General features: G+C 42.4%; 1 protein-coding gene and 1 long non-coding RNA gene across 9 annotated transcripts in view; one reads left to right on the top strand and one right to left on the bottom strand.

The window, feature by feature from the left end:
* Nucleotides 1–6,237, bottom strand: part of HECTD1 (HECT domain E3 ubiquitin protein ligase 1) — a 93,644-nt gene extending 87,407 nt beyond the window's left edge. For all 5 annotated transcript variants that reach the window (XM_057544686.1, XM_057544683.1, XM_057544682.1 and 2 more), the window contains exons 1-2: nt 6,098–6,237; nt 4,528–4,796 (exon numbers count right to left, since the gene is read on the bottom strand). In XM_057544686.1, the coding sequence (XP_057400669.1) occupies nt 4,528–4,667 (140 nt within the window). In that variant the 5' untranslated portion in view covers nt 4,668–4,796; nt 6,098–6,237. The remainder of the gene's footprint in view (nt 1–4,527; nt 4,797–6,097) is intronic.
* Nucleotides 6,238–6,496: 259 nt separating this feature from the next.
* LOC114237727 (uncharacterized) overlaps nt 6,497–13,114 on the top strand; it is a 140,351-nt gene continuing 133,733 nt past the window's right edge. For 2 of the 4 annotated variants that reach the window (XR_009007791.1, XR_009007792.1), the window contains exons 1-2: nt 6,497–6,972; nt 10,773–11,301. This is a non-coding gene — a long non-coding RNA (uncharacterized LOC114237727). The remainder of the gene's footprint in view (nt 6,973–10,772; nt 11,302–13,114) is intronic. The other 2 variants (XR_009007790.1, XR_009007789.1) reach the window with 2 other exon arrangements.

Here is a 13,114-nt window from a genome sequence, read left to right on the forward strand (position 1 = left end):
GCATGAACATAATCATCTCCCCATACCAATCCTAGATATTACCATTCTTTTCAATCTCCGACTTCAGGGAGAAAACAGACGTCATCAGACAGAAATTCCTTCAACTTTTTACCATCAAACCTAAAACATCTCCCTCTTTCCTGTGTTACAACAAGGAACACACTACCCTAAATCTATCTCTCCACCAGTGGACCAGAGCTTTGATACTCAAGGTGGGATTTTCCAACCAACAACTTCAGCATTATCTGAGAGCATACTAGGAATGCAGAATATCAGGCACCACACCATACCAACTGAATCAGAATTTGCAATGTTAACAAGATCCCCAGGTGATTCACATTATGCACATTACTCCCAGTTTCTCAGAATCCTTATACTTATACTATGAATTATCCATTCTCTCTCCTAACTCTTTGACCTCTAAAAGAAAAAGCCCCACACTCCCATTATAATACAACTTCTCAATAATTTTTCCACACTTCCATTTCTTTCCTCAACTCATTCAAATCTGGCCCTCAAGCCACTCCACTCAGCTCTCATTAAGATCAATGATCTTGGGACTTCCCTGGAGGCACAGTGGTTAAGAATCCACCTGCCGATGCAGGGGACACGGGTTCAAGCCCTGGTCCGGGAAGATCCCACACACCGCGGAGGAACTAAGCCCGTACACCACAACTACTGAATCTGCGCTGTAAAGCCTGTGCTCCGCAACAAGAGAAGCCACCGCAATGAGAAGCCCGCACACTGCAACGAAGAGTGGCCCCCGCTCACCACAACTAGAGAAAGCCTGCGTACAGCAATGAAGACCCAACGCAGCCAAAAATAAATAAATAAAACAAATAAATTTATTTTAAAAAAAAAAGATCAATGATCTTGAGAATGTTGCTAAATCCAAAGGACACCTTTTAGTCTTCACCCTACTTGACCTCTCACTAGTATTCAACATAAATGTTCTTTCTCTTCTTTAATCACTCTCTTCCCTGTGTTGACGTGCACTAATGATGCACAAGCAATGGTGGATAAAACTGCTGGTGCTTTAGCATGAATCAAGGCAGCGGCACTAAACTGTACCACTAGTAATGGTATGGTATTCTTCACTGCCAAGCTCTAGCATGCAGGGAAAAATTATTTATTTTACTGAACCTCAACCCTTGAATACATATCTTTTTAATATCCTACTTAAGGAAATGGAAAGTAAGCATAAAGCACTCCTGCATAGTAAGAGTACTTGTACGACTGCTGGAGAGCTGAACTAGCCACTTTTTTTCATGCAACATCATTTTTACTTGAAAGAACTTCAGGCAAATTGTGGTTATTCAGACTTGGATTATCTGGCAAACGTTTTCTCAAAAATTAACCAAGTAAGCTTTTCACTTCAAGGAAAAACAACTGACAGTATTTGTTGCCAATGATAACATTCAAGCTTTCAAGCAAAAATCACAACTTGTACCTGCCACCAGGAGCTTGACAGAGCGTCCCAATATTTAAAGACCTTTCTGATGAGATTAGTAGTCATAATAACAAATGTGAGTTTGTGATACTGTAGAATGACATATGGCAACATTAGGAATATCTGTATAACTCAGTAGACCAATACTTTTCACATGACCAGTGCATGATCTTTCAAACTTAAACATGGGTTTAAAAAAACCCACTCAGGAACTTCCCTGGTAGTCCAGTGGCTAAGGCTCCGTGCTCCCAATGCAGGGGGCCTGGGTTCGATCCCTGGTCAGGGAACTAGATCCCACATGCCGCAACTAAAGATCCTGCGTGCCACAACTAAGACCCAGCACAGCCAAAAGAATAAAAAAAAAAAAAAAAAAAAAAAAAACCCACTCAAAGTACCAGAGAGACCAACAGATTTTAATGTACAAGAGTATGACAAGTTCACTGATATGATTTCAGAACCTGCATTATAACTAACCCTTCAGAAACTATCACTTGCCTATACACTACTATGCATAAAATAGATAACTAATGAGAAACTACTGTATAGCACAGGGAACTCTACTCAATGCTCTGTGGTGACCCAAATGGGAAGGAAATCCAAAAAGGAGGGGACGTATAGCTGACTCACTCTGATGTACAGCAGAAACTAACACAACATTGTAAAGCAACTATACTCCAATAAAAATTAATTTAAAAAAAAAAGGGCTTCCCTGGTGGCGCAGTGGTTGAGAGTCTACCTGCCAATGCAGGGGACATGGGTTCGAGCCCTGGTCTGAGAAGATCCCACATGCTGCGGAGCAACTGGGCCCGTGAGCCACAGCTACTGAGCCTGCGCGTCTGGAGCTTGTGCTCCGCAACAAGAGAGGTCGCGACAGTGAGAGGCCCGCGCACCGCGATGAAGAGTGGCCCCCGCTCGCTGCAACTAGAGAAAGCCCTCCCACAGAAACGAAGACCTAACACAGCCAAAAATTAAAAAATAAATAATTAATTAAAATCTAAAAAAAAAAAACTATCACTCCCCCCTCCCCAGTTTAGGTATGATATCAAAGAAGAATATCCATAATTACACACAAAAAATCATTACAACATTCCTCCCTTTTCCAGCTACATCTATGGGGGGATGGGGTTTTTTTCATATATTTCAGTCAAAACGACATAATGCAACACAATAAATGCAAAGCAGATATGAGAATCTAGCCACATCCACACTCATGATCTCAGCCCCTCAAAACATGGGATTTCCTTGGCAGTCCAGTGGTTAGGACTTGGCGCTTTCACTTCAGGGGCCCAGGTTCAATCCCTGGTTGGGGAACTAAGATCCCACAAGCCATGAGGCGTGGCCAAAAAAAACCAAAAACCAAAAACAAAAACATGGTCCTCTTCCAGTATTCTCTCTCACTGAACGGCATCATCATCCATTGTAACCTGAATCATCCATGGTACCTCCATGCAACGAAGAGTAGCCCCCGCTCGCCGCAACCAGAGAAAGCCCATGCACAGCAACGAAGACCCAACGCAGCCAAAAATAAAATAAATAAATTTATAAAGTAAAAAATTTTGTAAATAAATTAAAATTTCCTTTAAAATTGTTTCAATATAATAACACTTCTAAAAAATGCCATTACAAACATCTCTACTGTATGTTACTACTTAATGGAAGACATGATAGTTGATTTGACTGGTAGGTATGACTTACTTTTTAAAATACCAAAAGTAATTCTCAGGTCAATGAAAACCCTCTAATGAAATCTATGAATGTTCAAAAACCTATTTCACTTTTCTATGAATCTGACCAAAACAAGTGTTAACAGAACAGCAAAATTATTATGTTCTCAAAGTTTGCCAATAACAATAACTACTTGAAATAAAGGAGTCACTAACAGACTGTGATTTGGGAACTTTGTTCATAAGGATTTTTATCATAATAGTACTGTCTCAATGGGATTTACAACTAAGAATTATTAACTATTCATTTATTAATTCATCTTCATTAATCATTCAAAAATGAAGACGATTAAAAATGCTTTGTCAATTTAGTAATTCAGGCTTTATTCTCACCTCAAAGAAATTAAGATAATTATACCAAATTTTATGTCAACATCTCAAACATTTTCTACTAATTACTTCAAAACGGCATTAGAACAAATATAGAAGCATCTGAGTTTTCATTTACTTATCACCGGAATTCAAAATTGTAAATATAAATGTAAAATAAACAATGAAAACCAAACGTGTTCAGCATTCAGAAGAACAGTTAATCTAACTGGGCAAGTATCACATAAGAGGAAAAACATGGCATTAATGGCCAGTCTAGTACTGATTCCTTTACATTTTTGCACAAATTCTACACAACCTCTGAATAAAACAGCTTAAACTCTCCAAACATCAAAGTCTGTTTCTATTATTCCGAAAAGTATGCTACATGGTTAACATCCAATTTATACCCTCTCCAAACTGAAATTTACAAAGCAATGATTTGCTTAACAAAGTACAGGGAATTCCCTGAAGGTCCAGTGGTTAGGACTCAGCACTTTCACTGCAGTAGCCTGGGTTCAGTCCCTGGTGGGGGAACTAAGATCCCGCAAGCCATGTGGCACTGCCCCACCGCCCCCCAACCCCAAAAAAAGGTACAGTGTCCTAAAACTTAATACCAATGAACAAAGGGCAGTTGGGAACATATGTTCATTATCATCTGCATTTTCATGTCAATTTCAAGCCAATTACTTGATGCAGAAATAACCACCTTTAAAGAAGTATTTGTATTCTCCCAGCTCATAACATGTTTTGAAATTGAATCAATCAAGCTATGGGTTAAAATTAGTATTCCCTACTAATTCCTATTCATTCAATAAACATGCATTTGTGTCATCGCAATTATCATTACTGGAGTTAGTTCACCTACCAATTTTTATTTCTCAGAGAAGTGTAAATGGAAAACTGCAAGAACTTTTTAAAAGATAGTTTTAAAACTCACTAAACAAAATTCTACACAAACTGAAATCAGCAAATGGTTGAAAACATGTTATGTAGATGTCCCTACAGCAACCCCAAAGGAAGATGATGAAGGGATGTACTTACGTTTCAAAACAACGATCCACGTTGTCAGACATCAAAAGCAGCATGCATAGCTGTTCAAGGGCTATTAGTTGCATGTCCCTTTCATCTCCCTGTCCCATCTGTAGCCATTCCAGCAATGTATCTGGATCCACGTCTGCCATGGTTTTTTAAAAGCTCCTTTGCTCAAATTTTAAAAGGCAAAGAGTCCTCTAAATGTCCAGGACTGATCGGCGTGGGCTTAAAATTTTTTTCTTTTACATCGGCTAGAGCCAAATTTTCGTGGTGTCCTCCTAGGAATTAGAAAAGACTCATAAGTATGTTTCGATAGAGCGCTTAATGCAGTTTTTCAACTTTCCTTATACCTCGAGTTTAACTTCATACATTGTACTAAATAAAAACCAGTTTTGCACAAGAGTATAAGCTGATTAGGTTGCTGCTTAACTGGAAACCAGAGCCGTCTTTGTCAAAGACAATCAAACAAGCTTCGGATCCCACTACTGCTTATCACTAACGTCTGCGCCAAAAGGCAAACAACACCTTACCAAAAAGGTTCTTTTTTTTTTTTTTCAGCAAACTTCTTTCCCCTTCCTCCACCCAAAACCGATCTTCTGATAAGGGTTAGATTCAGTATTTTAAGGAGACTAAGCACTTTGATCCAATTCCCCCCAAATTAAGTTTCTACTCTAAAATTACCTCCAATTTCATAAATTCTGCTGACTTCTCAATTTATTTACTGCTCTTCTTAAGATGTCCAAATACCAATGATAATTAGACACAAAATCTATCTATGAATAAAGACTTGATTAGGAATTTTGGCAGTCTTGACAACTGTTCTTAAAAGTTTAAAAAGAAATGCTAAAAGTAAGTGCAATGGACTAACACGTTACGGATCAGAACACAGGCCAATCTACGGTCCTCCTTCCCCAGCCCCACAGAATGGGGCAGTTAGTTAAAAACAACAACAACGACAGCAGCAACAACCTCGGTGAAGCAGCACCAATAAGCATTACAAAAGCTCGTAAGCGCCCTGACGGAAGGACAGCATTGGGTCCCACGTAACCCAGCTACAGGTGTATAAATCCAGCGGCAGGTCCCGGTGGGCACCCAACACTCCGGACCCAGCTGACTCCGCGCCGGGAGAGGCAGGCACCGCGCTCTGGTTTTCCGGCACCAAACCCGGCTAAGTTAGCTACCTGTGTCGAGGAGGAGGGGAAGTTTTGGGGGAGGAGCAGCAAGCCTCTCTGCCTGAGAGGAGGCCGCCGGGGCGGGCAGGGCGATGGGTCTCCCGAGAGCGGCGCCCGGAACTCCGAGGCCCGGCGGTTCGTCCCTGGCCCCGCCGGGCGGCGAACCCTTCTCAAGGACAAGGGGGGCCAGCCATGGGCTCCGGCTCGGAGAAGCCGGGTCCCGCCGCGGGCAGGGCCGGGGGAGGGGAACAAAGGGGCTAAGCGGGTGAGTCGGCGGCAGCCCCGCCGACCTCACCAGGGGCCGGGGTCTCGCTCCCGGCCCGCCGCCGTGCATCCCTGATGCCGGCACCACGCCTGGCCTTTCCGACCGCCCAAGGTGCTCCCGCCTCCCCTTCCCTCAAGCTTACCCGGGCCTGTCGTCCCAAACCGCCCCGGTCCAGCTCCAAGCAGGCCGCGGGCAGAGCAAGGCCCGGCCGCGGCCCTCGAGTTCCCAGGAAGCTGCAGGCCGCGCAGGTCGAGCCGGGCAGGCGGCACAGGAAAAGCCGCGTCTCGTCCCTCCCCTTCCTCCGCCGGGACCTAGTGACAGGGAAGCGAGAGGTTCCCCAGACCGGCGGCCGCCAGCTCACGTCCCGTCTCCGGCACGCGTCTCCTCAGGCCCTGCAGCTCAGAACCCCGCACGGTGCTGCCGGCGGCGACGGCTGGGGGATGCAGCGTCCATCGCGATCCGGGAGGGGGATGGGTGGAGGGTCGGGTGAGAGCCGGGCGGGGAAACTGCGGAGGGCAACCGTGCGCCGCGGAGGCGGAGCAAATATGCTCTCCCCGCTCGACCCTGCCGGCCGCCACGTGGGGCGCTGCGGAGACCGGTCGGCCCACAGCGCTGGGGCGCCTAGTCGGGGCGCCGGGCGACCGGACGCGTCGTCGCCGCTACCGGGGCCTCGGACTCCTTCGGCCTCGTCGGCTGTCGCTTTTCTGTCGTACGCCCTGCGCTTTCACGCTTCGCTGTCAATCCGAGCGCACTCCCAGCACCCCGCGCACACGGGTGCACGCACGCTCAGCGTGTTTTGCACGGTGTGTACACACTTGACGTGCTCCTGCTGAAGGCCCCGACGCTGCCCGTCAAAGCTGCGGCCCAGGCGACCTCAGCCACGAGCTTCCCCTCCTCTCCGCTGGTCATCCCTCCTCGCGCACGGAAGTGCGTCGGGGGAAGAAAAGCGCCTCCTTTCGGTAGGCAAACCGCCCGGCAGTTCACCAGAAAGAAAAACTTTCACCACCACCCTGGGAGGTAAATATTGTCGAGTATCCTCTCCATTATACAGATGAGAGCACTGCGGCTCCCAAAAGCGTGAATCAGGCCCAGCGGCGTCCCCAATAGAAGCAGCTCCTCGAGTGTGCTTTTGAGTTCTTCCTCTGCGTTGTAGTCTCCAATATGTCCATTATTATTCCCTTCAAACATTTTATTTCACACGCGTTGAAAACGAAATGTGCCTGCTTATGGGACGGGCTTGGAGACATTTAGGATGTAATTAATTGGAAATGTGAATATAGCTTTTTTTTAATCAAATGAATCCATTGGTTTGTGAGATAAGTAAACCCATGCCCCGTACACCCACTGTACTATCACTTTTTCATCTTTTAAACGAAAATGATGATTACATGATAGTATTTGAGTCGTGTTCCTTTAAGCAATCAGAGAAGCTGCTACATATGCTTGAAGAACTAGTATTTTGGAAATTACAGATTTGCACCTCAGATATCTATAGGTACATGTCTCATTGTGGCAGGTAAGGGTTCCCAGGTCTCCTGTTAGTAGGTCAAATTAAGAGAAAAGAGTGGAGGATTCCAGTATCTTGTCCCAAGTTCAGCACATGAGAATAATTATTTGCAAGGTATGAATGTGACTTGGAGCTGCCAGGAAAATCTTCAAGGAGGAAGTGGCATTCTTTTTGGACTTGAAGAATGGGTAGAATGTGAACACTTCAAGGGAGGAGTAAGAATACAAGCAAAGCCTGATCTGTTCTGAAACAAAGGAAAGAGGACCTGTGCCCCAAGCAAAAACCAGCATTAAGCAATGATATAGAAGATAGGAGCTAAAGTAAGCAGGGACTTAAATGTGTGGGATGCAGAATTTAGGCTGAGGAAAGTAACAAGTTCTGGACTAGAACATTGACTGGAAAAATTATAAAAGTCTTACAAAGATGTATAGGGCAAGAGTGTCCAGAATGGCTAAAAGGAGCTACCTAGACAAGGAGATTAACTGGGAGATTGCTAAAATCCTCCAGTAGTGGAGAGAAAAAGGGCCTAGTTTTTGGCAATAAGAATGGAGAAGAAATCTTTAAAATACTTGTTTTAAAGATAGATCAGAATTTAAATAATTATATAAAGGTATAGTTTCCTTTATTCCCTCACCATCTCTATTTATACCACCCACTTCCGACCTGGAAAATTAATGGCTGTAGCATACTTTAAAGAAACCTTATCCAAAAATGCTGACCTTTTTTGTGATTTTATTATTGTATCATTTTTTAATTGAAATGAGATCCTGGAATAAGAGCATTAAAGGAAAGGAATAAAGCCCTGCAGAAAACAGGAGACCCAGATGAAGGCAACTGACCGTTCTTGAATATATGTCCCAAGAAACCAGGATATATTTACACGTTAATATTTCACCTTGATGTCAAAATCTAAGAATAATGAACTTTGAGAATTGCTATGTGCCAAGCAGTGTAAGGTACAGTGAGTAAGCCACAGACCTCATCTTCAATAAACTATAAAAGTCTAGAGGAAGGTAGATGTATTCACATCCACTGTGTCTGGCTCCATGATCATACTTATCACATAATATTGTCAGGTACACTGGGACCATCAAGGAGGTAATGATATCTTGGAAGGCTTCAAAAATAATGTGTGAACTATGTTTGGAGCTGGCCAAACATTAAGAAGACCACATGGAGAGGCATAGAGATGTGGAGAGGACTCCTCGTGGGGGAGGAGAGGGAACAGGCTGCCTTTTGGTATAGGCCCCACTTTCATGAAGGATCTTCAGTATATACACAGTCACTCGGAACTATTCAACAAGATCAAAAAGGAAGACGTTCATTCAAATTTAAACTCTTATCCCACTGATTGACATTACAATGAAGTAATTTTTAAAGTAAATCTTATGAATAACACAATTATATGACACTAAGTTTTTTATGTATCGAAAGCATTGTTAGCTGTAAACATTTCAAATACACTACAAAAAATGTCTGGGCCTTTCTTCAACTTATAACTGGAAATGGGGATGTCTGTGGCTTTCCTTAATCTCTGAGAGGCTCTGAATATGAAAGAATGTTATCAGTCACTTTGGAAGAGTAGGAAATTAAATTTGGCTGGAACCTAGGGTGGAGGTAGTGGCTGGAAGAGAACATTGAGGTTAATTGGAATCAATTAGCTAAGGGTCTTGTGCTAAGGAGTCTGAATGTTGGGTGAACAATGTTGTTCTTTGGGTGATGGGGAGCTCTTGGACATTTTAAACAAAGGAGTGCTGTAATGCAAACCAGGTTTTAGGATGATTAAACACCTTAAAGTTAAAACTGATTTCTATGAAGCTTTACAGTTAGCAAGAGACTTTAACATATATTATTATTTAATCCTCATATATAATTTTATTATATATAAAAAATGATCTAACAGCGTAGGTATTATCTTTATATAAGAGAAAAAGCTCAGAGAAGTTAGGTGACTTGCTCAGGGTCTCATAGTTCCTCAGGGACCCATCTCGTTTTCAAACCCAGGCCTTCAACTCTTCGGGCTCTTAGAGTCTGAAGGAATGTTAAAGATAACCTACTCTGTCTTCCCTCATACTGAAAAAAAACAATGTAGTAATTTGTCTGTGCCATCCCTGACTTGTTATCCAGCCTTTTCTATGATATTTCCAGTGTTGGGAAATGATTATTTCATGAGGCAATGCGTTTTACCCCGATCTATGAGCTCCAATTATTAAAAAGTGGTGTGGTAGAAGCTGGCCGACCAATATGTGAAACCCTGTTCCCATTTTACTACCTGAGTGAACTTGGATAAATTATTTGATCCCTCCAAACCTCAGTTTCCTCATATGTAAAAAAGGATGACAACAGCTACATAATTAGATGAGCGTTCGAAGAGTTGAAGGAGATTGCGTATGCAAAGAACCTAGACCAGTAATTTTCAACCTTAGCTACACATTAGAGTCACTTGGGGAACTTTTTTTTTTAATAGACTATTTTTTAGAGCAGTTTAGGTTCGCAGTAAAGTTGAGCAGAAAATACAGAGAATTCCCATACACCTCCTGCCCCTATACATGCACAACTGTCAAAATCCCCCACAGGATAGTACATTTGTTACAATTAACGAACCTGTGTTGACACATCATTATCACTCAGAGTCCATAGTTCACATTAGAGTTCACTCTTGGTGTTGTATAGTCTACGGATTTTGACAAATATATCATCACACATATCCATCATTATAGAATAGTTTCACAGCCCTAAAAATCACTTGTGCTCTATGTATTCATCCCATTCACCCCTAGCCCCTGGCAACCACTAATCTTTTTACCTTGTCTGTTGTTTTACCTTATCCAGAATGTTATATAGTTGAAATCATACAGTATACAGCCTTTTCATGTTGGTTTCTTTCACTTAGTAATATGCATTTAATGTTCTTTCATGTCGTTTCATGGCTTAATAGCTCATTTCTTTTTTTTTATTTATTTATTTATTTATTTATTTATTTATTTATTTATTTATTTATTTTTGGCTGTGTTGGGTCTTCGGTTCGTGCGAGGGCTTTCTCCAGTTGCGGCAAGCGGGGGCCACTCTTCATCGCGGTGCGGGGACCGCTCTTCATCGCGGTGCGCGGGCCTTTCTCTATCGCGGCCCCTCCCGTTGCGGGGCACAGGCTCCAGACGCGCAGGCTCAGCAATTGTGGCTCACGGGCCCAGCTGCTCCGTGGCATGTGGGATCTTCCCAGACCAGGGCTCGAACCCGTGTCCCCTGCATTAGCAGGCAGATTCTCAACCACTGCGCCACCAGGGAAGCCCAATAGCTCATTTCTTTTTAGGGCTGAATAATATTCTGTTGTCCGGATGTACCAAAGTTTATTTATCCATCCACCTACTGAAGGACATCTGGGATGCTTCCAAGTTTTGGCAATAAAAATAAGCTTCTGGCTTCCCTGGTGGCGCAGTGGTTGAGAATCTGCCTGCCAATGCAGGGGACACGGGTTCGAGCCCTGGTCTGGGAAGATCCCACATGCCGCGGAGCAACTAGGCCCGTGAGCCACAACTACTGAGCCTGCGCGTTTGGAGCCTGTGCTCCGCAACAAGAGAGGCCGCGATAGTGAGAGGCCCGCGCACAGCGATGAAGAGTGGCCCCCGCTTGCCACAACTAGAGAAAGCCCTCGCACAGAAATGAAGACCCAACGCAACCAAAAATAAAATAATAAATAAATTAATTAATTAATTAAAAAAAATACAATTTAAAAAAAAAATAATAAGCTTCTGTAAACATCGAGGTGCAAATTTTTACATGGACATAAGTTTTCAACTCATTTGGATGAATACTAAGCACCATAATTTCTGGATTGTATGGTAAGAATGTTTGGTTTTTTCCTTCCGGTTTTACTGAGATATAATCGACATACCGCACTGTATAAGCTTAAGATGTACAACATAATTATTTGACTTACATATGTCATGAAATGATGACCACAGTAGGTTTAGTGAACATCCGTCATCTCATATAGATACCACATTAAAGAAATAGATTTAAAAATTATTTTTTCCTTGTGATGAGAACTCTTAGGATTTACTCTGTTAACAGCTTTCATTTATAACGTTCAGCAGTGTTAATTATTGTTATCATGTCATAAATGACATCCCTAGTACATATTTTTCTTGTAACTGGAAGTTTGTACCTTTTGACTACCTTCATCTAATTCTCCCTCCCTCCCACAAGAATATGTTTACTTTTGTAAGAAACTGCCAAACTGTCTTCCAAGGTAGCTGTACCATTTTGCATTTCTTTTTTTTTTTTTTTTTTTTTGCTGAGCTGCATAGCTTTGGGATCTTAGTTCCCTGACCAGGGATCGAGAGCACCAAGTCCTAACCACTGGACCTCCAGGGAATACCCCCCATTTTGCATTTCCATAAGTAGTGAATGAGAGTTCCTGTTGCTCCACATTCTTGTCAGCATTTCCTGTTGTCAGTGTTTTGGATTTTGCCCATTCTAATGGGTGTGTAGTGGTATCATATTATTGTTTTAATTTTCAATTCCCTAATGGCATGTGATGTGGAGCATCTTTTCATATACTTATTTGCTACCTGTATATCTTCTTTGGTGAGGTGTCTGTTCAGATCTGTTGCCCATTTTTTAAGCAGATTGTTCATTTTCTTGTTGAATTGTAAGTGTTCTTTGTATATTCTGGTAGTAGTCTTTATCAGATGTGTCTTTGTGAATGTTTTCTTCACCTGGGGAACTTTTAAAATGTCAGACGATCAGGCCATATCTCAGACCCCTTCAGTCAGCGTCTCTGAAGGCAGGATCCGGACATCACTATTTTTTTTTAAATATTTATTTATTTGTTTATTTTGGCTGCACTGGGTCTTAGTTGCGGCTTGTGGGATCTTTGTTGCGGCATGCAGACATCTTAGTTACAGCATGTATGCAGGATCTAGTTCCCTGACCAGGAATCAAACCCAGGCCCCCTGCATTGGGAGCACAGAGTCTTACCCACTGTACCACCAAGGAAGTCCTCGGACATCAGTATTTTTTAAAGTCATTCTAATGTGTAGCCAAGGCTGAGAACCACTGACCTAAGTCAATACAATAATAATAATATTTAAATATAATTATAATGATACTATTATTTTTATTGCCACTAAGTTTTATTAGGCACTTATCATGTCCTAACACTCTTCTAAATGTATTACAAGTATTAATTCATTATGGACATTAGCTACTTGATGTACTATCTATGTTGCCTTGGCCTCTCTGAGTTTTGTTTTCCTAATCTATAAGACTAAGATAATAATAGAAACTAACCCCTCATAGAATAAATATATTAAACAAGATAATGCATGTAAATGCCTACCACATATTAAACACTCAAAAGTGCCAGCTATTAATATTAATTACATTATTAGTTCTGCTGTCTGGTATGGCATGCTAGGTCTGCTTCCTCTTCCATGGGATAGGTCACCACAATTAATGACAGCAGTCATTCCACTCCCTTTTTTCTTCAGGCAAAGTAAGTCTAGTTCCTTCAACAGCTTTACCCTCTTTGGTCATGGTCCAGTTTCTCCTGAAATTCTTTAACTGATTCCTAAGTCTAAAACTGTGCTTTAAAGGTGGTCAGACAAGACAGAGGAGTACAGTCTTCTATTGCATTGGGTTGGGAGGGTG

This window comes from Balaenoptera acutorostrata, chromosome 3, assembly GCF_949987535.1.
Source record: "Balaenoptera acutorostrata chromosome 3, mBalAcu1.1, whole genome shotgun sequence".
Classification (NCBI taxonomy): domain Eukaryota; kingdom Metazoa; phylum Chordata; class Mammalia; order Artiodactyla; family Balaenopteridae; genus Balaenoptera; species Balaenoptera acutorostrata.